Source organism: Numenius arquata, chromosome 3, assembly GCF_964106895.1.
Source record: "Numenius arquata chromosome 3, bNumArq3.hap1.1, whole genome shotgun sequence".
NCBI classification, from domain to species: Eukaryota; Metazoa; Chordata; class Aves; order Charadriiformes; family Scolopacidae; genus Numenius; species Numenius arquata.
In genome coordinates, this window is record NC_133578.1 from 7139475 (window position 1) to 7165182 (window position 25708).

The 25708-nt window shown below is 41.5% G+C and overlaps 1 protein-coding gene across 1 annotated transcript in view; it reads right to left on the bottom strand.

The window, feature by feature from the left end:
* Positions 1-25708, bottom strand: part of THSD7B (thrombospondin type 1 domain containing 7B) — a 273934-nt gene that overhangs the window by 11947 nt on the left and 236279 nt on the right. Inside the window, exons 15-20 of the mRNA XM_074145144.1 lie at positions 25097-25230; positions 24212-24365; positions 13336-13477; positions 11799-11914; positions 11137-11254; positions 4486-4631 (exon numbers count right to left, since the gene is read on the bottom strand). Of these exons, the coding sequence (XP_074001245.1) occupies positions 4486-4631; positions 11137-11254; positions 11799-11914; positions 13336-13477; positions 24212-24365; positions 25097-25230 (810 nt within the window). The remainder of the gene's footprint in view (positions 1-4485; positions 4632-11136; positions 11255-11798; positions 11915-13335; positions 13478-24211; positions 24366-25096; positions 25231-25708) is intronic.

A 25708-nucleotide genomic window follows, 5' to 3' on the forward strand; every position in this document is an offset into this window, starting at 1 on the left:
GACTAGACTGAAGGTGCAGTCCACTATTAGTGTATCCAGAATCGTGATAGTTTAATATATTAAACGCGGTTGGACTGATAGTGGTGAATCGGGCATCACTCAGAATTTAAACCCAGCCGCCCCTAGCCTCCCACCTCGGTGAGGAGCGTTAGAACGCAAGGGGGGTTATTTTCTGCCAAAACTATTTTGCCTCTTCACGCAACAACACCTTAAACCTGCGTGATGCTTTATGAATGTGCGCCCGAAGCCTTGCAGAAATGGCACTTTACAAAATTCAGTAAATAAAACTCAAGAAGAAGGATGAAACATTGCTTTTATATAACCTAGGGAAGTGCTCCTTTGGATCGCTTGGCAGTGAATTCTTTTAAAATAATGGACTTCATCTGCAGAACAGAATGGCTCCTACCAAGTGCATTCATCCAGCAGTGTGTTTGCTAGCAGGAATCCCAAGGATGGCTCTGCTGCACACACCAGGTAGCTTTTTCATTCTCTCCATCCATTTCCAACGAAATGGAAATGAGAGCATAACTAGCGGGATTTAGAGCAGTTGCTAATCAAAAGTGTCCGAGAGAAGTCTTAGTGTAGATTTACTATATGCAGCCAGATTTCAAGTTTTTAACATGGTGTTTCACTTTAGTCAGTACGTAACTTACTGTTCTAAATTACTGTTTCACCACTGAAACCTCCATTGCGGTCTGAGATTAATGGTGTGTGAATAACTCATGCAGCTGTCAGATGGGTTAGAGCTCTTAGAAATGGCTGGTGGAAACACAAGACAATGTGGAGAAAATTCTCGGGGGAAGTGGGCACTAATCAAACTGCAGTGTATTTCCAGCTCCAAGTGGCTCAAGGAGTGACTAAAGTTTACTAGAAAGGACAAAAAAAGTTTTAAAAAAGATAGTTATCCTTGTACAAACAATATATAGGTATTTATATACTTATCAATATATAAATAGTTATATGAATATCAAGACATAAGTATAAATAAAAGGTGAAAACAATACATTTTTTGGTACAGCAGTCTCCACTATAAAAGTCCACATGCAACATTCTTGATTATTCTACCATGCAATATTGGAAATACATTCATATTTTCCAATGTTTAGAATAAAAAATAAATAGTATCCATGGACTCTCAAGCAATCCTATAGATAAATGTTTGCTTTTCAACAGTGGCTTCCATTTGCTTGCTTTCTTTCAAGACCAGCAATGTGTTTTTACAATCAATTGAACACACTTAAAAGATAAAATATCATCTTATCATTTATGGAGATAGATGGTATTTTGATTTATTTGGTAGGAATATAAGCAATGCAGAAGCCCCACATTAACTTCATTATCATCTTCAAAATTATTCATGTCCCCAAAATTATACATTTGAAGGTCTAATTAATAGGTGTGGAATCAGTGGAAGTTTGCTGCAGTAATGGAGCACTTAGGATGCTGCTAATCAGAGGAGACGTGCCAAGGAGATGATCACATATTCAAAACTCAGGGGATCAAATCTGTATTGTAAATGCTCTTCCTTGGAAGATGTGATCACCTGAGGCTTCCCTTGAACCAGGATTTTCCTCTTGAGTCACAAGCTCCTGCCAGGAAATACCCAGGGATTTGACTTCCAGAAGGGATTCCCTCCATTTGCCTGCAAAAATTTCTACTCCGACCCTATGGAAGATGCAGAACCCACCCTGGGTCCCTAAATACAGCCAGGGGTATGAGCCCCTCCAGGAGGGCCTGCACAGAGCCTCCGCATACCACTCCCCTCGCCCCAACTGTAAAATACCCATAAAATGAGGAGAAGGTTTACACCAGGACTGTGTTTTGACAGCCAGGTATCTTTTGAATTGACCAACAGGCTAACACAAGGCAGCATCTGCACAAACCTCTCGTATCACCCGCCGATGCTTTCCACACACAACACACTAATAAGCCAAGAGATAACAGTCCTAATGAGATGCTTTGCCCAGACGTGCCTTTAAGAAAAGTTTTCCCTTTTCAGCTTTTACTGGGGTTCATGTGTGTTCACAATTATTTTAGGTAAAGAGTTGATTGGGCAATCCTTTCACAGGTTGATGAGCATTTAATCACGTATGTTTTCTTTAACGAGGAAGCGTTGTGTGATCACATTTAAGGGTCTGCTTTTAAAACACTTTAGCAAGGAAAGGTTCTTAGTCTTCTTATGAGTGTTAGGCAGCTAGTGCTTGATAATGTCTAGCTACTTCACTTATATTCCTTTAATGGAAAAATTATGAACAGTGTCAGCCACTGCTAATTTTTTATTATTATTTTTTTTTATTAATCAGGGTAAAGCACTTCAGCTCCAGTAGGAAAATTATTAATGTAATGTAACCCTTTCAGATTAGGTGTACTGACAATTTCCCAAGTTCTGCATCACTCTGAACGCAGCAGAAATGCCCCACGCCTGCCAGAGGTGTGCCTGTCACACGTGCAACTACCTGGAGAGCAATGCACTGATTTCCATACTAAGAAAACCACAATACAGAACACTTAGCGGGCTCTACTCCTCCTAAACGTGCAGACACCTCTAATTATTCACATGAAATCAATTTAGCATAAAATAGTCCTTCTACAATTAAGAAACGCAGTCTCATTTATCTCATAATACAAGGAAGAAATATTTCAGACTTATAATTAATTGTCCTGTTTATATTATTACAGGAAGACACTTTCGCAATATGCATTTTGGTCTTACCATAGGATGCATTTACCTTATTTAACAAATCGTGCTTGAAAACAGGACTTCTGAAAGCTTTCTTAAAAAAGTAAGCTTAAGCTGCTTTTCCAGTAAAGCACAGGAATAAATCACCCTGTATTTATGAACTACATTTAATTCCTAAGCACCTCATTAAAGAGAACTGAACACGAATAAAATGGCTCCTCTCCAAAACAAAGCAAAGGGTAGAGAAACTACATCACAGTAATTTAAGGAGAGGAGCAGGCTCTATCTCACTGAAAGCACAGGATGATATCTGGGTTAGGGAAGGATGTGATTACTTGCTCCGAGCTGAAATTTAGCTGGGTTCTGGATGCGCACACTTTTAATCTGCACAATGTATTATTTATCTGGAGTATGCCAGGGCGTTAATTCAGCTTCCCTACTAATTCTTTTATCAGCTCTGTTAGCTCCTACGGTTGAAGGTCTCTCCCCTAATGTTTAACAGAATTTGCTTACGCTAGCTGGACAAAATATCAGCTGATGTTAACACTTTGTTATATTTACGTTATACATAAATAAATACTGAGTGCAGTAAATACAAGGACCATACTCACATCCCTAGTTACAATGAGATGTTGTTCATCATATAAAACATAAATATATTTCTGCTTCTCTGATCTTGGACTGTCCAAAGACTGTCACGCTCCAGATTTCATTTGTGAAAACCTAGGAAAATCCAGGGTATCTATTCTGCCGACCGCAGTATTCACCACGCATCCATCTAACTGCATCTAGAAACCACGCAGGTATTCAAGGCATTTGCAGCGTGGTAGAGGGCTGAGCAGAAAACACAAGGGATGTGTCTTTACGCGCGTTATTGGCTTCAATCTCCTACATGGTATAATGTGGAGAAGTAGCCACAGATCCACGCACAGGTCCTGTCCCCTGGGACCAGAGGGGGCTCTCTTCCACCCCAACCACACTTCTCCCACCACCATCTCAGCACAGCCAGCTTTAAGCAGCCAGAGTGGACTCCACTCTACCTGAGAAACCTCACCAGGAAAGATTTGCTTCTGCTTAAACTGGGTTACTGACTAAAACGTTTTAATATTGGAAATGCGATCTCAGGGATAAGAAGAGAAGAAAAAGCATAGAGGGGAAAAAAAATTCAAGCCTGATGCAAGTCACTGGCAGTGAAAAAATGACATCTCTGGTGCCTAACAGAGGTGCAGCACATCGCAACTGATTCTGGCCATTTTTAGATCATTATAAAGATAACCAGGCCAAGGAGAAAGCAGAAACCAGCACTTCATACAATAACTCACACTATTGTACTGGAGACCTTGTGGGGAAAGACCTACACAGTACTTTAAAAAAAAAACAAACAAAACCAGGGGAAAAAAAGGAAAGAAAAAAGATTTAAAAGGCTAAGCTCTCTTGAAATCTAGTGTATCTATTTTCTTGTTAGAGTTATTTTATATAATTAAATTATAGGTCACAATGACTATGCCCACTCAAGCACACTTACTCTGTAAATCTTCTTTAATACCTCTATAAGCTCACAGTACTTGAACCCATACTGCTATAAATCACTGCTGATGGCTGGAAGATGAGGTGCAGAGGTTTACTGCTCCTGAACTTCCCCTGCTTCCCTACGGATCTCACCAGCACCTTCAATGGCCACAGAGACACCTCTGACCCATGAATGGCGGCCTCCATCAATTCTGCCATATAATGATGGGTTTTGCCGTTGACCCCGGCCACAGGGAACCCGTGGAGCCCTCGGGGAGCGGAGGAGGAATCCATACCTGGACTCTGCAGGGAGACCACGGTCCCAGGAGCCAGCTGTAGCAGGGCTTCACCGGGCAGCTCCTGTGCTGGGTGAGCTGCTCCGGGCAGGGTCTGCCTTCGCCCACTGCCTGCAGGACCACCGAGCGCCCACGCACCATCTGGCCTAGGCGAGGGGAGAAGACAGGACATGGTGAAGGAGACCCAGACAAAGAAAGAAAGAAAGAAAGAAAAGAAAGAAAAGAAAAGAAAAGAAAAGAAAGAAAGAAAGAAAGAAAAAGAAAGAAAGAAAGAAAGGCAGGCAGATATTGTGATTTATCACTATTCCTAGTTCATTTTCCACCACTAAAATCATTTTAAAAATGCAATTAAATGGGAAGACTATTTGGATAATACAGATGCAATCGCTAAGTCTAAGTGATGCAGTCACTGATATTTTCAAACACAGTTTTTAAACACAGTTTTGTGTGTTTTCCAAATATATTACTTGCTTATGCAACACATTAAAATACTTGACTAAATCCTGATTATTAAATATGTCAAGAAAATAATTCCTGTGGCAGCATCATTTCTAATGTTACACTTTCAATATGTTTCCAGACATTTTTAACAAATGAAATTTTCTTTTTATGACCAATAATGTGCATCTAATTTGAAAACTGCAAACACTCCAGTGGCTATTACTGTCCATAACCACTTCTGCCATTTCCATTAAAATCCTATTTATTATTGGTGAAAACTTCTTCAGCCGGTGAATGGAAAAAGCAATTATGTTACTACTTTTGAAATAATAAAACTGAATATATTCATTAAAGTTACAGCAATTCCATTTCTGTCTCCTTTGCTGTCCATTTACATCCAGGAATGTTTTCACTCAGAATGTTTCAATTAGAATCCCGGCTCCAATTAAAAAGAAAAGTGGTGGTGGGGGGGAAAAGCCCTTTCTGCAACAGGATGCAGAAGATTGCGCGGGAGATAAAATTTCTGCCTTGACTTTCACAAGGCGTGGATTTGAGAGACGGTTAAGAAAAAATAAAAGGTCTGGGTAATAAGGGCACAAACATGCAACAAGACAGATGCAGGTGGTAATTGCAAACTCACTGAAAAGGAAAGAGATAACGTGTTGTGGTGGAGCTCGCCCATTTGTATCGCAGTATTTCAGCTGCAATCGCGAGCAGAGGGGAGGCCGGGGCTGGGGGGGGAGAAAACACCCCCACGAAGTGGGGAGGCTGACATTTTGAGCCAGATCCTTCTCCCAGCTATTTATGCACATGCTTTTTAATTAACAGTACCTGCAGCTGGGTTTAAGGTACATTTCTAATAACTGCCATTGCTCCTGTCTATGGAGTAGGGGTTCCAAAAACATTTTAGCAAATAAAAATTAAAAGCAGACACACCTGAAAGCTACTGAAAGGTACCTTAGTAAGCTCTCTTACCTTTACAATGCTATTCCCTTTCTCTGACTCATTGCATTCCATTTTTAAACCCATTTAAACCAATTTTAAAGTTTTTTCCTTTTCCAATTCTAATCCCCTGGACCCGGGGAGTTTGTAAGAGAAGTGATGATAAAAGCTCTTATCCACATGACTGTGCATTCAGCCACCACAGAATCAGGTACATTAGGAGGTGGAAAAAAGTCCTACCAGCTGAGAGGAAAGGAAAGGTAAGAAACTCCTGTGGTTCACCGGGAATTAGAGCAAGGGAAGAGAAACCCCACATCCCGCTGCTGGCAAACCCCAGGGCAGCCCTCCCCTGCCAGCAGGCCAAAATTAGCTGTTTCTTCCTTGCCAGCAACAGACAAAATTTGCTGGATTCTTCTTAATTCTGAATGCTGAAGACTGGCAAGCAATGGAAAAGGCTCTTTGGACAACGGTGGGAAGCCCATGGCTGTGGGGTTTTTGGGATGCTCTGGGGCCGGCTGCTCACCTGGGGCAGGGAGCTCTGCCAGGCACGAATCCCAAAAGAGCAGCTCCAGAAAAGGAGATCTAAGCTTAAAAGATCTGATATCATTAGGAGGGACTTGAAAGCCTAAAGCATTTATCAAGCTATTTTAATTAAAGAAATAATTTCCTTTCGTACACTCTGTTTAACATCTTTCTAGGAAAATGTAAATGTGGAGATCATTGAATAGAAAACACAGTTTTCCTTTTAAGAGGAATTAACAACCGTTCTGTATTTATTTACATTTTATTTTCCTACAGTTGGTTATCCATTTAAACTCATTCACAATGGTCAGCTGGTGCTTGACTCATTTAGTTCATCACTCTCTTCTTCTACTGTGAATAAATCATCAAAAAAAGAAATTCCATTGAAATCTTTCTTTGCACAATCACTCTAGTGAGTTACTTTTTTTTTTCCTCACTCCACAAACATCACCCAGATGCCCGGTTACCACTCAAGTAGCAGAAAACCTCCCTGTCTTTACTTTTTTAAATACCTCATCTTTTGCTGCCTGTGGAGAACAGAATCTCACTACTTCTGAAATTATTTTTCTTCCAATACAAACTCTGGAAGAGTCAAAGCAATCATAGTCATTTCTTTAATTTCCCAATGAATTTTTCTTTCATTTCCCCCATTAATTTGCCACATCTCTGTTTCCTCTGCTCTGCAGTGTTAAATGATACGAAAATTAAGATAGAAAGTGAGCTGAAAGTTGAAAATAAGTATTTCTTCATATCCTCAAATTTGTCATTAGCTTTGAAAGGAGGAAAAAAGAGCCTAGTCTTGTTAATGCCGGTCACTTAAAATTCTTTAACCATCAGTGGCTAAAATTTCATCTTAGAAACACAGGATCATATTTTCTAATCAGACGAATAAGATTTTTTTTATCCCCCAAAATCTTGCCATTCCTTGCATTTTATCCCCACAAAGTGGTGCATCACAGCTGAAACCAAGATGATTAAAATTCCTGCTAGAGTTCATCCCAGTCAAAATTACTGACACGTCGTTATCTGTTTGATGAGCTTGAGCAGAGCATATAAAACACAAGCAACTGCAAGACTAGAGCAACGATCAAGTTACTTAATACAGCCTTGGAGGTCAGGTTAGGTCAAGTCACAAGGGGACTGGTGATAAATGGAACTTTTAATCTACTTCCTAATGCCAGTCCCACCAGCAGGCACTGGGGCATCCCCAGCTCCGGGAGAGGTTTTGGTGGCCCCTCTTCCAGCAACGCCTCTCAGCACCACCAAAGCAGAGCTTAATGAGTTTGAGTAGCAAGCAAGAAAAAAATCACCAAAGTTTCTTCTTCAGAAGGCAACACCAGAAGCGTTTTCCCAAATTGGTGAGGAATCAGTGAAAAACGTGACAACCAAATTTTTCAGTCATGCACATCCTCGTCCCCCTCATTTCTACCCCACGGGTCAGTCTGGTGTTGGGGTGCACGTCTCTGCAACCCGCTACGGTCTATTCTGGGCTCTGAGGACTGAGCAAGGCACGGCAAATTGCTCAACCCTGGGTAACTCAGGTAAGTCCCATAATTTATCTGATGAAGTCAGCTTTATGAGTGGCAAAGCATGGGTTTAAGTGTTCTTATACTATTTAGCACTCCTGTTAGACAACGTGGGAGAAATCACATAGGATTGGAAAACGTTTACGTAGAAAAATTCAGCATCCTCGTGTATTCATTTGCCTTAACAAAGGAAATACAGTTTGCTGGGGATTATCCGTACCAAACATCTTTCCAGTAGCTTTGATTCAGGCCGTGGGAGCATCATCCATTAACGCAGTACGATACATCTTTTCATAGCAGCACAGCGACTGATGTGAGGAGCCCTAATATATAACCCAACGTCAGCCTAAAGCCCCAGCCAGCATCCTCAACAGATGCTGCCCAGAACTACAGCTGCAAGAGGCAAATATCAGTTACACATCTCCGTAGGCTCAGCGCAGGCAGGAAAGAGAGATCTACTTTACTCATCATCATTTATAAAAATCAATATATTCGCCTTTGGCTGCTGTGTACCAGGACCATATTAGCTGTCAGTGCCACATACACAGCAGCACCACTTCATGTTTAAATGCATTGTTCCATAAAATAAAACCTGAGCAAGAGAAGGGTACCATCCATTAAAATATATCACAGCAAACCATTACTGGAAGAGATGGACAGAATAAAAATGTTAGGAACAACGCTTGAGTTAAGAAACACATGAAAACGTAAATCCAGGAACACTAAATTTTGATCTGAATTATATTTAAATTGTGTTTCTCTCTGAAGTCATTTATGGTACTTCAGCAGGCCCTTCAGATGCTCTCCAAGAAAAGCCAGAAAAGCAGAATATTATTGTGAGTGGAGCCCGTAACGGTGCGTACAATTGATTTGCTGTGAATTATTTCTGAGAACCGTGCATCTAAGTCCTGCATTTTAGCTTTATCAAATAGTGGGCAATTACTTATTTGGCAAAGGGAAGCCGAATCAGTGTTTACTACAGCCATTCCCACAGCTCGTTTATTGTCATCCTTAGGTTTTCCCTGCCTAATTTGAGGCTCTATCCTATTCTCACAAATGCCTGTGAGAAACTGCTGAGTATTTCAAAGGTATTGCAGTCTCAGCCTTCAGGTAGGAAACCCTCGCTGTATTCATCTGTGAAGTACCACCTGTAGATGAGTACATAATTAATGTCTTCTCTGTTAACACCATCATCAAGTACTATTTATAACCAACTGGAACTCAGTGAAGAAGCAGAAATGATGGTGTTTCTGCTGTTGGAACCACACGAAGGCCACGGCTGCAGGACTGGTGCCTCGGTCCCTTCATCACAGATGTTTGATATCTGTGTAGCTCCACACTTGACGGCTGCTACAGCAGAACCCAGATCAGGACTGGGGCTGCAGTAAAATAAACCATGTGCTGGGAATAACTTGGATGGAAAGTACTTTTGTTTCTTTGATGCTCCTGCTTTGGGATGAGATTCAGAAGACTCTTGAGTCCCTGCAAAGCTATTCAAATGACAGAGAAGGACTAAGCAAAACTTGACTTCTTTGTGATATAATTTTTAAGACTTTCCCAGCTGCTCACCTGCCGTAGGTTCACTAAACTGTATCTCTAGCTTTTAAATCATACAGGTCTATGTCCTGAACTGTACAAACCAGCTCTCTAGCTAGCAGTATAATGGAGTCATGACCCTTGAGGACCACAAGATGACCCATAGACTGAGCTAAGCTTGGGCTTGACTGTGTGGTTCCAGTAGCCCTAAGGAGGTTTGGCACCTACAGCCAGGACAGTTCCAGGAAGAGCTGAGGTCTGCTTCGGCAGGGCACGGATGTCTCCAGTTTTCCTCTGCAGAAGCCTAGCTCTTCTTTAGGATATAAAGTAACTGGTTTCTCCTTCCATGCACTGGGAACCATCAGCTCTTTAACCAGTCATTAGGATTTACATCGTTATTATGTTAGCATTTCAGGATCAGGAGCAGAATACAAGACGTACCTTTACTCCAGTAGGTCCCTTTGCAGACTGTGCAATGTAAGAGCTCAGGAGGAAAAAGCCTTCAGGCATTATATAGGATGAGCTGCTCCTTTAGCATGCTAACAGCCACGCAGAAGTTACAACTTGCTCTGCACACATAGCTCTGTTTATTTTAGTAAGTGATTGAACACTAAAAAAAATAATTTAAGTCCATTCAGCACCATGAGCATTAACACTCTAAAATGGATTTTGAAGGAAAAATAAAATTTGGAATTAATAGTATTCCTAGTGTGTTGTTGTTAAAACACTGCCTATGAATTATTCATTTCTGTTAAGAAAGCACTACTTTACAAAAGGGCTAAAAGCTCAGCAAAGAAAGAACACCACTAATCCAAATATTAAGCTTTTTCTGTAACATGCTTTGATCTCTGAAATCCATCTGAAGGAATCACTTTATAGAAGTTAAGAGCTTTTTTCTTTTTGACCTTAAGTGAATTTGATTCAAATATACATTATGGCTCTCGAATGTTAAAGACCATTAGCTGTACATCTAATGCACATCAGAAGCCTTGGAAAATAATGTCGTGAGCTTATTTTGAATAAAAGCTTCAATGTATTTCCTTATGTCAATACTAAAAGGGTTTTTTAAAATCATATAAAGTTTAAAAAAAGGTCCTAATCCTTTCACTTTTTGTATGCTGGTGAGCACTACTGGCAAGAGAAAACCTCGCTGGAGTTACTGGAGTGACACAAGTATTAAGGGACCTGCAGATGCAAGACGGAGACAGAGGCATATAGTATATGATGTAAAATAGCCTTAGTGTTCATTCTTCAATGGGATGTAAATATGTTACTAAAAGTAACTTCACCAGAGGATCTGTATTTAGTTATTTATCCATTTCTTAAGAATCCTGTAACTCTCCCCAGCTCTTCACTAGCTCTATGTACTCCTCCTGTCTCTGGGGTTAATGTTTCCTGTGACCGAATTCTGAGAGTTTGAATCAATTAATAAAATAATCCTCCAGGCACCTGGCCACTTGGTTGCCTAAATTGCATTTTTCGCTTTTGAGTACTTTGAAAATAGCCTGCCTTGTTCAAAGAACCCAACACCTCAGGACCTCGAAAGTGTCCAAACATCACCTGGGAAGGGTTCGGTGTCTCAGGGTGATCCCTGTGCTCTGTGCCCCTGCTCGAGGACTGGGGGTCCTGCCTGGGCTGCATTACTGAGATGGAGGGGGGAGAAAGGGGACAGGAGGGGACTCACCGCCAGCACCACACGTGTGGGAGCACTGGGACCAGGCTGACCATGCCGAGAGCCGGCAGTCCACCGCACACCCCACCACGCACCGACTGCTCGTCTGTACGGGCTTCTCCAGGTGAAGCTGCAAGATGAGAAGGAAAGAAAGGCATCAGCCCCCCCAGGGCCCCCGGCCACCTCCTGCTACCGCTGGGCACCCAGTTGGGAAACTGAAAATGGGCGGTGATTCCCAAGGGATGCCAACGTTGCTGCTTACAGGGAGTTTTCCCGAGGGTGGAACTGGTGAAAACGGTTTCAGTGTTGAAGCATTTCATGTCCACAAGTCCTTCAGTGTTCGGGTCTTACTCTGAAAGGCCAATCCCAAACTTCTGGTAGGGCACAATCTCCCTGGTGGCCAGCTTTGTTGGAGCCACGGTGCAGGGTCTATAGCTGTGCCCCATGCGTGCTACTCCAACCCCAAAACCTCTTGTTTGAGTCAAGGAGGGAAATAGCACCCACTAACACCCTGAGGGATGCTTTTCTTCCCCAAAGCACCCAACTGTTGCGCTCCCAGCACCGAACACAACTTCTCCACCACCTATGAATGGTGTCTCGGGGTGGATGAGAAGGCTTTCTAGGAACAAAAAGAACGCCCGGTCGTTTCCCTGCCCCACGTGTGCCATCCTCACCCGCTGGCAGAGCTTCGTGCTGACGATGGCCCCGTCGCTGCGCCGGCAGCTGAGGAGACGTCGCCGCTCTCCATGGCCACAGGTGGCATTGGCACCCAGCTGGCACCCGCTCCAGCCTGCAGACACAAAGCAAAGGACACGCTGCTGCAGGTCACGGCCACCACTCTGTTTTCCCATCTTTTCGCTCAGCACGTGGGTTACCTTCCCCTAATGCGGCGCTGCCCCACGTCAGGGCATCCCAAACCCAAGAACAACCCCCACAAAAGGAAGTTGCTCTTAAAACCGCGCAAGTCTTGGGGGAGAAACTCCTTCCCTTGCACTCAGATATCCCCTTAATGAAACCGGTACCTCAGAGTGCATGGAAAACTGTTAAATGCTGATAAAGGGTATCAGTTCTACCCAGTTGGCACATTTACAAGACTGTATTGTCTGAAGTAAAACTTCATTTTGATAAAGTAGCTGGGGAAGTTTCTGAAGGGTAACTCTGGTTTAACCTATTTCTTGTCTCAAGGCAAAGCTTTCCATTATTTAAAACTAAGCTCTATAAAACCAGTATTTCTAGTAGATGAAAATTCATATCTTATTACTTGTCTGAAGTTAATATGGTCAGAAGACAAGTAAACTAAAATAAGTCTTAAAACACGATTTAAAATAAACAAAAAAGCATAACACAAACAACAAAATATTCCATACACCACCAATAAATAGGAAGCATACGAGAAGAAAACCTATTACTTTGTGTCTTCCATCTCTGATAAACATGAACACATAAATGTTCTGCATTTCTGAAATGTGATGATAAAAAAGGCATCGTCCTGCTGCCTGTTTGCTTCTGGGGCTTTTATTTCAAACAGGCTGAGTTTATATTCCGATACATTTTCTCCTGCTTTGTTCTCCCTTCCCACCAGCCCCCAAATTCCTCTTAGATCTCTTGTCCTCTCTCTGTCTTTCTCATTTATCCAAGCTGGTCAAAACAAAAGGAATTTTTCCTTCTTTTTTTATTTTTGTTAGTTTGCTTGCAAGAGATGTGATTGCTTTTAAGGTCCTAAATAATGCATTTTGCTCTGAATATTCTATGCTCACCCATATAACCCGTATTTGCCTTCAAAACAGACTTTTGGTGGTGTTATTGATTTCACCAGGATCACACAGATAGCACTGGAATTTTGCAATTAATTCTGTTGGTAACCCACCAAATAGAAGAGATCCCATTTAACCTGTTTTATTTCCAGTGCGCCTGCAATGACAACTTAAATTAAAAATTGTGCATTTGCTCACAAACCTGTGGACAAAAAAAAATAACGTAGGCATGTAATTAACTTTAGTGAAATCAGTGACGCCTACACATAACTCTTTTAATGTCAAAGCTTTAACCAGCACCACAACCAAACATAAACTGAAAACACAACTGGAGAAAGCCTTTAAGGAGCTGAATCTTTTATGCAAAGATACTTGGAAAAGCAGAACATCCATTTAATATATGTTGTAATAATTGGTGTCCCTTCCTGCTAAGAGTATATTGGAAAGTTATACCTACCTGTTAGATTGTACTGATATTGGAAGCAGTTTTGGTTAAGAATACATGGCTTCACTTGTGAAACTTCAGGGCAGGGCTTGGTACTGACAGAAGACCTTAGCACTTGTCGAGTCCGGGTTTGCATAACATTGGAATCACACACCTATATACAAAAGTGATGGAGAGCACAAGAGACCCCAGTAAATCAGACACCAACCACCCAGTGGCAGTATAACTAAAAGACACCTTTTATCCACTCTGATTTGGCTATTTTAGACACTCCTATACTACTCATTACCATAACTTTTTGTAAGGATCCTTGGGGGCAAAGGCATAAATATTGTGCCATTTTGCTGTGCTCTGCTCTCCACCTCTTCCCAAGACTTCTAGTTAAATACTGTAGTACTGAATAACAGGACAGAATTTCCGGCACAATTAATGTGTTTTTAAGTAATTATTAATGTTATTGTGAAAGCAAAGCTTTCATTTCTAGGAAGGACATTTGTAATTGCATATGAGTTATGATGCTGACAAGAAGACAGGGTGACTTTTCAAAGTATCTGATGCAAATAATGATGTCTGACTGCCTATAAACCAGGATTTGCTTGTTTACATTTTCATGTGAATATGAACCAACTGAGGCTGGTTTTCATTTCTGTTTGTACATCACAGGGAGGAAAACTGTTTGCTTTTTAGCAGCCCCCTATCCTCACTCTCTTAGCGCTGTGGCACGGGGCTTTTTTGCTTTCCATTTCAGCTGCAGACTTAGCAATAGTGAATAAATGTTTTCTGCCAGTTTTTCCCCTTGGTTTACTTAATTTGGGGCTATAGTGTAAGCACTGATTGGGCCATGGGGAATGCAGCGCCACTGCCAGTGTCCCCACCCCGGCTGTCCCATCCATGTCTCATGCCAAGGGGTACTATTTCAGAAGGAAGGAGTCATGGCGCCAAAGATTAAATGCCTATGACGCTGGGCAAGCCTAATTGGTGGTGAAGAGCACTAAGGATCGCTGCTTTGTCTCGTTAAATGAAATCACAAAAAAAGTCTAAATAAGCTTATTCTGAAGCCAGGGTGATTATGGGAACATGTAATAGTCACTTTGGCCGCAAGGCTGGGGCGAAAAAGCAGCCCCAAGGGTAGGGGCTCTGACCCGCTGAAATTCAGCAGAGTTTTCCTGCAATCCAGTACAACGGGAATGGGTGTGTGGAAGTGGCCCCAGCAAACCTAATGGAAATAAATCCCTATTAAAGGTATTCACCGCCATTTACTGAACAAGATGACCTACTTAATTACTGACAGTCTCTCATTAGGACCAAAGATTGCTCAGGAACAGCAAAGAAAACCAAAAAACCAATGCATGTAGAAACACATTTTCATAAATGGTTGGGAATTTAAAACACGATTTTCCTATAGAGCACTTTAATTACAAAAAAAAAAAAAACCTAACAGTTTAAAACCACAGGCTTATTATCATGCAATGAACTGCCTGCAAAGGCTGAACCCTGTACGGGTGAAAGTATGGATAATTCCTGTATTGTGAATATTAAAGAGAAATGTAATGGCATTGCAGAATAAATCTAGATCTCAGACTGTTGTAAACCGGATTAGTTGCACAGATGACAGCATAACTAAACAGAATATCAGGACAAACAGGAAAAAAGTCTGGTCTGGTCACAAAATGCGTTGTCAGGGCCTATTTTCCTTATGCTTACACTATGTGAAGGAAATTCTATTATGTTCTTATTGCTGACACATACCTTGTCAAATCATTTTAAATGGTAATCTAATTTGAATATCCATGATCATCTAAAATACCCAATTGTTCCTAATTATCTGAAAATTAAACCTATGTTAAATGTTTACCAATAGTTTGCTGCCGTTTTCACAACTAATCTGATTGTTCATCCTCACCACTAACACTAATAACTTAAATGATTTGCCAATAAAACAAAACAAGTTAAAAAAATCAAAGAAGGTATCTCAGTAGCCGCTCCTAATTAATGTTTCTCTGCATTATGTTACTAAAGGGAAAACAAAAAATCAATGGATGCTGTGAAAGAAGTTAAGTCTGTGCCATCTCGGAAATACCTGCTTTTTCTCCCTTCAAAATAAGAACCCGCAGACGGAAAATATGCATTATTTGTAGGTTAAGTAATTTCTTTTGATAAAATAGCATTTTCCCCACCATCCAGCATGCACCCCGTCGTGCTCGACTGCAGGGTGCTGAGGCAGCGCGGGGCTGCCCATTCTCTCATGCAGCCACCCAGATTGCCCTGGCGAGTGGGGACCGTTCTCCATCTCAGATGTTCTCCTGGTGGGGAGCAAACCAGTTTGACAGCCGTGACTCACACGGGTCAAAGTCTATCTCGTGTTTGCCAGGATCCGAATAAACCACCAGTTTGACTGCAGCTCTGAGGCTGGCGTTCTCACTCACTGCGCTGATGAGCCATGTTGTGCAGAAGCCAGAGCTGATGCGATAAGCTCCACACTTTTACTAGTTTTGAATAATAAAGGATCTCTGTAGGAAAAGTGTTCATTTAATCAAGCCGAGTACATGGGAAACATGCAAAAATTCAAAGTCGGCAAACTGTAACTAATATCCTGTAATATTATTTGTTGAATTTCTCTTTACGTCAATTGAGAAGTCAATTTAGTTTTATAATTGATTTTCTGGCCTTACTCTTTCAAGTTAACTATGTAAAAAATTGAGCCAAATACATATGGAACTGAATAAGCGGCAGGAGGGAATGACTTGCAAAGAAAAAGATGAAAGCTGGGATTTTCAAAGGAGCAAGACTGAGCTGAGTATCCAGCTGCCCTGGAATCTCAATGGGCTTGGGTGCACAGCTCCTGCAAGACCCCTCCAAAATCCCAGGCTGGAAAAATTAAATATTTACAACGTGGCAAAGGTTTGAGCAACGTCTTGGCAGACTCAAAGTCATTAGGAGAGGTGAATGGTGACAGTTAAAGAAGAGGGATTGTTTCCGGTGGGGAGACGCTGAGGGTATTAACAAGCAATAACAGAGAGAAGCCTGAAAGCTGCACAGCAGGAGGAAGATCTGTCACCATTGTCAACACTGCCATCACTACCAAAGGTATGCATCTAGTCCTGAATATGGATCTTAAAAAATACTGAGAGAAAAAACAATCACCGTCAATGGAAAATGACCTTTTTAGGAGGTAGGACAGAAACAGCAGTCAGTAATATTATAGAAAAGGCAGCAAAAGAAAGAAATATTACTTGAGTAAAGTAAGAAATAATCACATCATTAATTAAGATTTGGGCAAGATTACAGAAGGGTTGATTCTGAATATTCTCACAAATGAAGAAAATAACAAAAACAACTTGACTGTTCACATACTCTTCCATACAAAAAAGGGGAGGTGGCATTTGGATACATGGATCAAGACTGGATCTGATCTACCCCAATAGGAATCCAAGTTTCTTATCACAAACATATATGAATCTACAATTTCAGGGGTTTTAAATAAATAAAACCCACTGTGATTCAGCAATCCTTTACTGAGTATCTTCATTTTCAACTCCTCTCTTCCCACTATGTGGACGCTACACTTTCAAAGACATTATTTTAATTCCTACTGTTCTATTAATAACGACTACTTTCACTGATCATAGACTAAGGGTTTTTTAAATTATTTTTACATTAAGTCAGCCACTACCTCCTGTAAGGTAATCATAACTGGTTTGTGATCAGAATTAGCCAACACTTCTACAGTGGAAGCACAAGGAAAGAGGAAAAGGTGCAGCCAACAACACTGTTAAGAGAAAGGTAGGTACATACAACGGAAGCGTTCAGTAGTGGGAGTTTAACTTTGACTTGTATTTTTGAGATCATCTCTTTATGGTCATGCTACTTATTTTTATGCCCGTGGTTATAAATCCGGTAACTAGTTTCCACAATTGGGGAATCTGGTGTGTAACAATGGGGTAGAATTGGGCATAACAGCAAATGTCCTTACGCAGAAATTGAAAGCCAAGGTTATAGACTTAGATTGCACTGATTTATTAATAAAGACAGATTTAAGCAGTGTCAAAGCCAGGTGATGGTTGAACTGAGCATGATGCAGAACCCCGTGCAGGTGCTGAAGCTCTCCACACACACAGAGCTTGCTGATCCGTGCTGGGATCCAGATCAAGCAACTCTTGCACAGACCTCATGTAGAAGAAAGTGAAAAACAAGGTGGGGTGAAATTCAGCCTCTTGTTTGGGTCTCGGCTCCAGGGATGTCTCCAGTGAACTGCAATGAGAGCAAGTCTGGAGGCTCAGCACCTTCACCTGATCTTTCCAGGAAACTAAGGCTCTGCTCTGCCACTGCCAGATGGATGGCGCTACCAGGAAGGACAAGTAATTCTTGCTGCAGCCTGGGGACCATCAGAGTTCAGTACCCACTTAGCAAGTGGAAAACCTTTTGTCTAATTTCTGCTGCTATTCTGGACAACTGAAACCCACTCCCAACACCACCCAGGCTAGAAATACATTAAAGATCTATGGATCAAAGAAGAAGGATGAATATGGGTGCTGATTTGCCATAAATATAAGAGAGGAAACAAGTCCTAAGAAATGGAGGTAGCTGTGATGCACGGAGGTAGAAGGTCAGAGGCCTGGAGAACTCAAAGTACCTTCAAGGTCAGGTGCCAACTCAGTTTGGTAGTTAACTTTTACAGACTATGTTGTTTGTTGGATTTAGTCCAGGTTCCTTCTTGACGACTGTAAGCAACGGGGTGTGTAATTCAGGCATGTGCTTCCTTTGGTATCAGTGATAGGAATGGAATTAATTTCTGGAGGGAAATAATAACAGGGACCTAACTCAGGCCACACATTAATAGCCTACAGCAACAGGACCTCATACACAGACTCAGTAAGTTTCTTTATGTGTACAACTCTACTGTATCAGCATACTTTATTGTATTAAATCTCACCATTTCCATTACCCTTTTCTGTGAAGTGTGAAAAAGTTGAGCTAGAGCCAGGGATCTATAGGCCAGATTATATGAAACAGTACAGAAACAAATTTTTCTGAAGCAATGAGAGGTACATAAAATGTTAAGGTAGGAATGAAGTGGATTTTTTCCCAAAGGACCACTTAGAAATAGTAAAAGCTATCATCCTGATCCTATGGAGGAATTTTTGGCACTATTAACTACTGCATTTTTTAATATTTCTTTTAGCCAATCACATTTTTCCACCATAACTACCTGTCACTATTTTAAGCTAACATAAAGAGTGAGGGACACAAACATATACAAAGGATGCACCCAGCCTTTGCTCCAGACAATAAAAGAACAGACAAAGCACAGAAAGTTTGTTCTGAAAGGGAAGCATATTAAGTAAAATAAAACTGCGAGGTTATGAATGCTAAGTTCCAGAGTGAGAGCTGTTAACATATCACACATTAATATATACTATCAGACTCTCTTTGTGATGGATTTTAAAAGCTGTCTATTGATCTGGGCTTTCATATGCATCATAACTGTACAGCACAAAGGTCGTAACCCATTAGAGAGCCCTTTAAGCTGTTTAATTTATCAAAGAGCTTGTATAATGCATACTGCACTATAAATAGCTCACCACATTGTATTTAACTGGCTGTTCATAAGGAAACATACAACCTCAAACTAAGGTAAATGCGTTGGCAGCAACAGGATTTGACTATTTTTAACAGTGCAATGAACCATTATATTGTTCATGCCCATGTGGATGTTTTGTAACAATTTAACAAGCCATTTACAATAACATGAGCAGTCTTTTGAAATGAAAATGCATTTGCATACATTTTCTTTTTGAGATGCATCTAGGTTCTGAAACCTTATCTGCCTCCATATACAACCATTACTCTTTAAAAAGATGAGTAAAAATAAAACAAGGAATCTAAAAAAAATACAGCAGTTACCAACCTTTTGATAAAGCCATACACAAAAAAAATCAAGCCCCAGCGATGCATAAGGAGCAGCGTACGTTCTTCCAGAAAAGCCTTGGACCAGCATAATTCTCATGCTTGACCTGAATAAATTATCTCTTGGGCTAGAAATACAACTCTGTGCAAGCTTCATTCTTCAATCCAGCCTCCATACTGCAGATCCTCTGCCAAACCCACATATAAAGGTACTATTTGAGACCCCCCCTGGAGTACTGTGTCCAGCTTTGGAGTCCTCAGCACACGAAAGACATGGACCTGTTGGAGAGGGTCCAGCGGAGGGACACAAAGATGATCAGGGGGATGGAGCACCTCTCCTATGAGGACACGCTGAGAGAGCTGGGGTTGTTCAGCCTGGAGAAGCCAGGGCTCAGTAGAGACCTTATAGTGGCCTTTCAGTACTTAAAGGGGGCTACAGGAAAGATGGAGACAAACTTTTTAGCAGGGCCTGTTGTGATAGGACAATGGGTAATGGCTTTAAACTAATAGAGGGAAGATTTAGATTTGATATAAGGAAGACATTTTTTACATTGAGGGTGGTGAGACACTAGCACAGCTTGCCCAGAGAGGTGGTAGATGCTCCATACCTGGAAACATTCCAGGTCGGGTCAGATGGGGCTCTGAGCAGCCTGATCTAGTTGAGGATGTCCCTGCTCATTGCAGGGGGCTTGGACTAGATGGCCTTTAAAGGTTCCTTCCAACCCAAACTATTCCATGATTCTAGTCACGATGAAGACTTCAGCAAGTCCCAACATCTACACAAGTCTACAGTTTCTCTTCCAGTTGGCTTGGGAGGAAAAGCATTTCCAAACTGTAACAACTCCAACTCGCATCTACGATGAAAGTCACTGCAAAACCTGAGAGTCGGCTTTATTGCCTGATGTCACTTTTAATATGATCAGTTATTGCAATATTACACCCCCGCACCTCCCCCCCAAGCAGACTGAAGAGAATAATAACTCAGTTGTCACAAGTCCTAAGCGTTGTACATCGCTATTGATCCATGAGGAAAATGCTCGCTGAAACACAGACAGCTGTTCTCACTCACCAGACATGTAACCTCCTATAATTAACTAATTTCAGACCTCTTAGAATTAGCTGTTAGAAATGCCAACAGCTGAGGCAAACAAGGAGGCCACTCCGATGGGCTACGGGGGCTGTGACAGCTATCCACGCGGCAGCAGAGAGCTAACAAAATAAATTTGAGGTAATTATTTCAGGGACTTGTAGCACAACTCGCATATTAACTCTTTTTAAGAATGCTTTGATGAATTCAATTGAAGTCAATTAATTACATTTCCAAGTCAGATGAATACAAAGTCGAGACACCGCAGGTAGTGCGTGTTATTCGATCACTGAATATGTAACAGAGATGATAGGATTTCAGTTTCCAGATTGTTTAGCCGGGTCTTTGAGCAATCAAGTGATGATGTCTGACTGAACACGCTATTGTAGCTGGAACGAATATGAAATCTCTAAAGCAAAATGCAAGTCAATCTAATTTGCTCACGATATTTTTTTTTCTAACTAGCAAGCTTCAAACTGTTCTTTTAAACGGCTTTAAAGCCCTGATATTTAAGTTACGTGGATGTTACTTAGCGACAAAGAAGAAAACTTTATGAGCCAAAAAATAGCCTTCAATCAGAGGGAAAGCCATTTTGAATTTACTTCTCACAATAGAGAACGTGAGAATAACAGGGAAACTCTAAATCAGTGATTATGAGTTTCTTGAATCCAGTAAAGAGACAAAACCTCAAAAGTAACCTCCAAGTATTACATATCAGACGGCTGCATTTCTGGGTCACGGCAAAGTGCCATTAGAGGAAATATTAAAATTTAGCTATGTGTAGCAGGGTCAACTAGCGCTGTAATCAAGATGCAAAAATCGCAATTCAGTTGGAAAATACATATAAAAGAATTGTGGGAGCACCTGAAATTACAAAAGACCACCCTAGAAACACAAAAATTTAAAGGCAAAAGGGAAATGTAGGCAAGAAAGGTAAAACAAATACAATCTTTTAGCAGAAAGAAGTATTGAAGAAAGTACTTCCTATTGACAAAGCAGTCGCCACCTTTATGACTCATTGATTTCAACATGATTCAAGATCATTTACTATCCTGAAAGTGGAAAATTCACATGGGAAGAGCATTGCTACAAGATAAAACCAAGTAATACCCTAGGAAGTATACCGAGTACAATGACATATTGACAAAAGGTAAACTGGATAATCTAAAAGACCTTTTTATATTCAGCTGATAAGAGTTAGTTATTCTGCTATCAGGATGAATTTATTATCAACACTATAAAATATGAGCAGAACACCAAAGTGACTGGAAAAGAATTCTCACCTGACCAAAATCTTAGGTAAATATCTCAAATCAAAGAGCTACTCAGGCAAAGATGCGGCTGAAATTGTGGTTGCTCATTTATTACAAACTAGAATTTGTCAAGTTTCATAAATCCTCTTTATCTCCAGCAACCAAACATGACCAGAGACACAGGAAGATTTCCCAAAATGCTCTTTGGCAGCTGCCTCACAAGAGTGCTACGACTAATAGAGTGCCAACTATTTTGATATGAAATTTAAATGTGCTTGAAAAAGAGCAGCCAGGATGTATGGTTTTGCTTTTTCTATTTCAAGATGATGTGATGATTCAAATTCTTCAGATTACTTGGGGAAGAGAAAGGAGCCATACTTAGAAAATGGATTTTCGGTGAACATTCAAAAAACCATTTTATACATCCTCCGAAGACAGGCATTTGCTTCCTGTTTGGCACAAATACACGAGTATACCAGCTATTGAGCAAAATTCCCTCAAACACAATTAAATAGATTCAGCTGCAGATGCAGACTCCTATATTTGGGTGTCTACATGCAGGGTCTCCATGGAAGGTGCAGACCTAAGCTCTCACTTTCACACAGTGGAGCTACTCAACTGACCACACATAGCTCATCCCTTAAAGATGAAACGAGATCCTCTATAGGCTTCATTGCCTTTGTAACCTCATTGACCATGTCCACCAGCTTGTGGCCATTCTCAGTGACCGCCTTTCCTAGTGGTGACCCGGGAGAGGGAGCGTTGGGTTAGTTTCCCTGGTGCTGGCAATGCCTCATGCCTGCCCTATCACACCCATACCCACACACACTGAAGATACACCACCGTTGTGGTCCAGCCATTTCGCACACACAGCAAGCCCAGAGCTTGCCTTGGAGATGTTAAGCACGTGCAGCCTGGGAGGGACTGTGTTGTGTGGTCCTCTCTCAAAATCAAATACAAACAGCCTGAGTAGCTGTAAAAGGGAGACAACACTACTGTAAACTCGTCAAAGGGAGGGTTTTATCTGTCCATAAAACTTCAAGCTGTTTATTGCCTTGTATCTGGACAGAACTATTTAAACACATGCTCCATCCGCACACAGTCATCTCAGTTTCACAACAAAGCCTTGCAGAACAGCTTGCGAAAACATATTGTTCCGTTAATTGCATTGGCATGCAGATGCCCTCACATTTATGAATTAACATCTATCGTGGCAAAAGGATGTACAAGGAGACACAGGGACTGCGGCACTCAGCCCTGCGACTGCCAAGAGCTGTGCTGCCTGATGGAGTGCAGCCCACGAGCTCTGGGCATCCCTTTCCTGCTCCTGTGGGCTACAGACGCTTCGCCACTGCCAAAAGGGAGTCTTCAGGCAAAAAATCAGGGTGCATAAAGGATACTAGGGTGCTTAAAGCTTCAACCAGTCCTTCATGATCAACTGACTGCCACCAAAGCACCTGAAAAATAGCCAGTGGCCTTGAGGATTTCTGCATTAGTGTACTGCATGCTAAAATGAAGAAAATCTATCTCTTAAAAAAAAAAAAAAAGCCAATGGCAAAGAAACAGCCCAACCACAGTGGGACTTTGAAAGGTATCCAAGCATCTGTATCAGTTGCAAGAGTGTTATACTTCATCAAAGCTATGCTGCTCAGGAGGAGGTGAATGCAGGAAATGAAACACAAGATTTTATTTGACATGTTCTTGCCGAGTATATTGATACGCTACACAAAATATTATGGAAGGAAATTATCTGTGTCAGCAGTAGTATAAATACCTGTCCAATAACCACTCAGACTTTTGATAATGGCCCTGTTAACACAGGGGCAATGAATATATGTTTGTCACTTAAATACATCAAGCAAGTCTATTACAAAACCCCTGAGATTAAACCTGGCACCTATTTCAACACCGATCAGAGAGAAACAATGGGTTGGAAATTACACGCTTTGGGGCCAGAGAGTTTTCACAAGACAGAATTTTCAGCTTCTTTCCATCTTGAGCACTTAGGAAAACACATAGCACTTGGCGGTGGCTTGAATCCCTGCATAATTCACAAAGTTTTGAGTATTTTGTGACATGACAAATTGTTCAGGCGTCGTGCTGCCATGCCCTTCTCTTGCTGTTGCCTCGGATCTTCCCTCCAGGTTTTGAGGAGGAGGAGGAGACGCTGGACAGAAATAGTGTCTGTTGAGCAGGGACAGCTGTCATTCCCTCAGGCCTAAGACCTGTCCAGAGGAGTGCCAGCACCACGGCTTACCAGCAGGTTGTTATGGCAGCCATGCATCACTCACACAGCTCTCCCCTGCAAATATTTCCTAACACAGGCAGCTCCTACCGCAGCTAGAATACCGGTCCCTTCACCCACTGTACTTGTGTGGGTCCTCTCTCATAGATCAAGCAGAAGGATGAGTGAAATCGACTGTCACAGTAATTACTGACTAGTGTTTTACTAACTAATTTTCTATAGCTCAGGCTCTGTAGAAATATAAAAATCTCCAGATTCAACCATGCCAGCAGGATCCCGACCTTCCTCAGAAAATAACTTACTTTGTTAGACAACGACTATCTCACGAAATGGTTGAAGGACAGAGAAGATCGACGTGTGAGGAACACTGCCACAGAGACAAGCAGGAGAGCCTACCTGCGGACACTTGCTCCACTGTCCCCAGTCAGACACTGCACACTCACTGGGACAGTACAAGCTACACTTTTGCGTTATATCTGGCATTTCAGCCTGATTACACAGTGCGTTGGGCACAGTCTCCCCTCCGTGGTCCTCAGCAGCACTCACACACCTACACAGAAAACAGAGATTTTCATTAGAGATGTCATTCTGTAGCATACTACAGAAGTGATAGATATCAACAGGACGCTGTATGTAACACAAGAGCTACATGCAGCACGGCAGGTCAAAATATAGAATTAATCATGTTAATGCAAATCAAAACCAACTACACGCGCAACAAGCTTTTGTTACTCACAGATTTCAGTAACGACTTTAAATAAACATTTCAAACCTCATACAGAGGGATTTTAGCTTTGATCGGCTGACAGATGAACGAACAGAAAATGACAACCAGCAAGAACAAACCTTTTGTGCTCCTGCTAGTGAAATCCAAACATTTGGAAATTACTGAGCATTTCCCCGTGCCTGGGGAATGAATACTCACTAATAATGAACGCCACTCTGATGCATGCAGTACCATTACTTGGGGAAAATGTTAACAAATCAGAATATGGAGGCTTTGCACCTTAGGGGGCTTTATGTATATATGGCATTTAGGTTGAAGGATTCTAATTTAAACACCATGTCTTCTTCCTGAAAGACGTCTTGATCATAACACAAGGCTGTACCTCTGAGATGCTCTTCCTGTAAACCATTGCACACAAATGCACGTCTCTTTTCATTTGAAATACACTGGCCTCAGCAATGTACTCACTGTCAGATGGCCAGATATTTCAGCTTTATGCAAGTATGTATCAGCTCTTCTTAATCTGGAGTACCTGTGCTTTTGTCTTCACGCACCTGACTTTCCTCGTTTGTATTCCTTCTCCGCAGTGGAGGGAATTTTGCTCGCTGTTGATTTTGCACGGAGACCACGGCTCTACTACCCAAGAATACTGATTGCACTCGGTGTAGCATGGGACTGCCTCGTGCACCTGCCAGGAGAAAGAATCAAAACTGTTCATCTGAACCATCCAGGTTAGCAGCTCTGCAGAAACGCCTCCACCAAACCCAGGAAAGGGTACGCTGAAAAATGCCCTGGCCTACGCTCCTTATGCTAAGGGTCTTGTAATAGCTTTGAGTTCATTTATTCATTATTGACTTGCCAAGGGATTTTTAAGTATATAATAAACAGCAGCACGCACGCAGCATCTTAGGAAACAGGATAAATAACAGCTATTTCCTGCAGCCAGAAGAGGAACTCCATTACAATTTCATGTGCTCATGCTGCTCTCGCTATAATCTATCACGCGTTATTCACCGGGACCGTATGTACTGCATCCTTTTGCGTTTCAGAAGGTACAAACTTAAAATCAGCACTCATTTACCTTCGCTTTTAACATACCCTTCTAAGTAATTTACCATAAAAGAATGAAATTGTATGTGTCCTATAAATTTCATTTTTATACACAA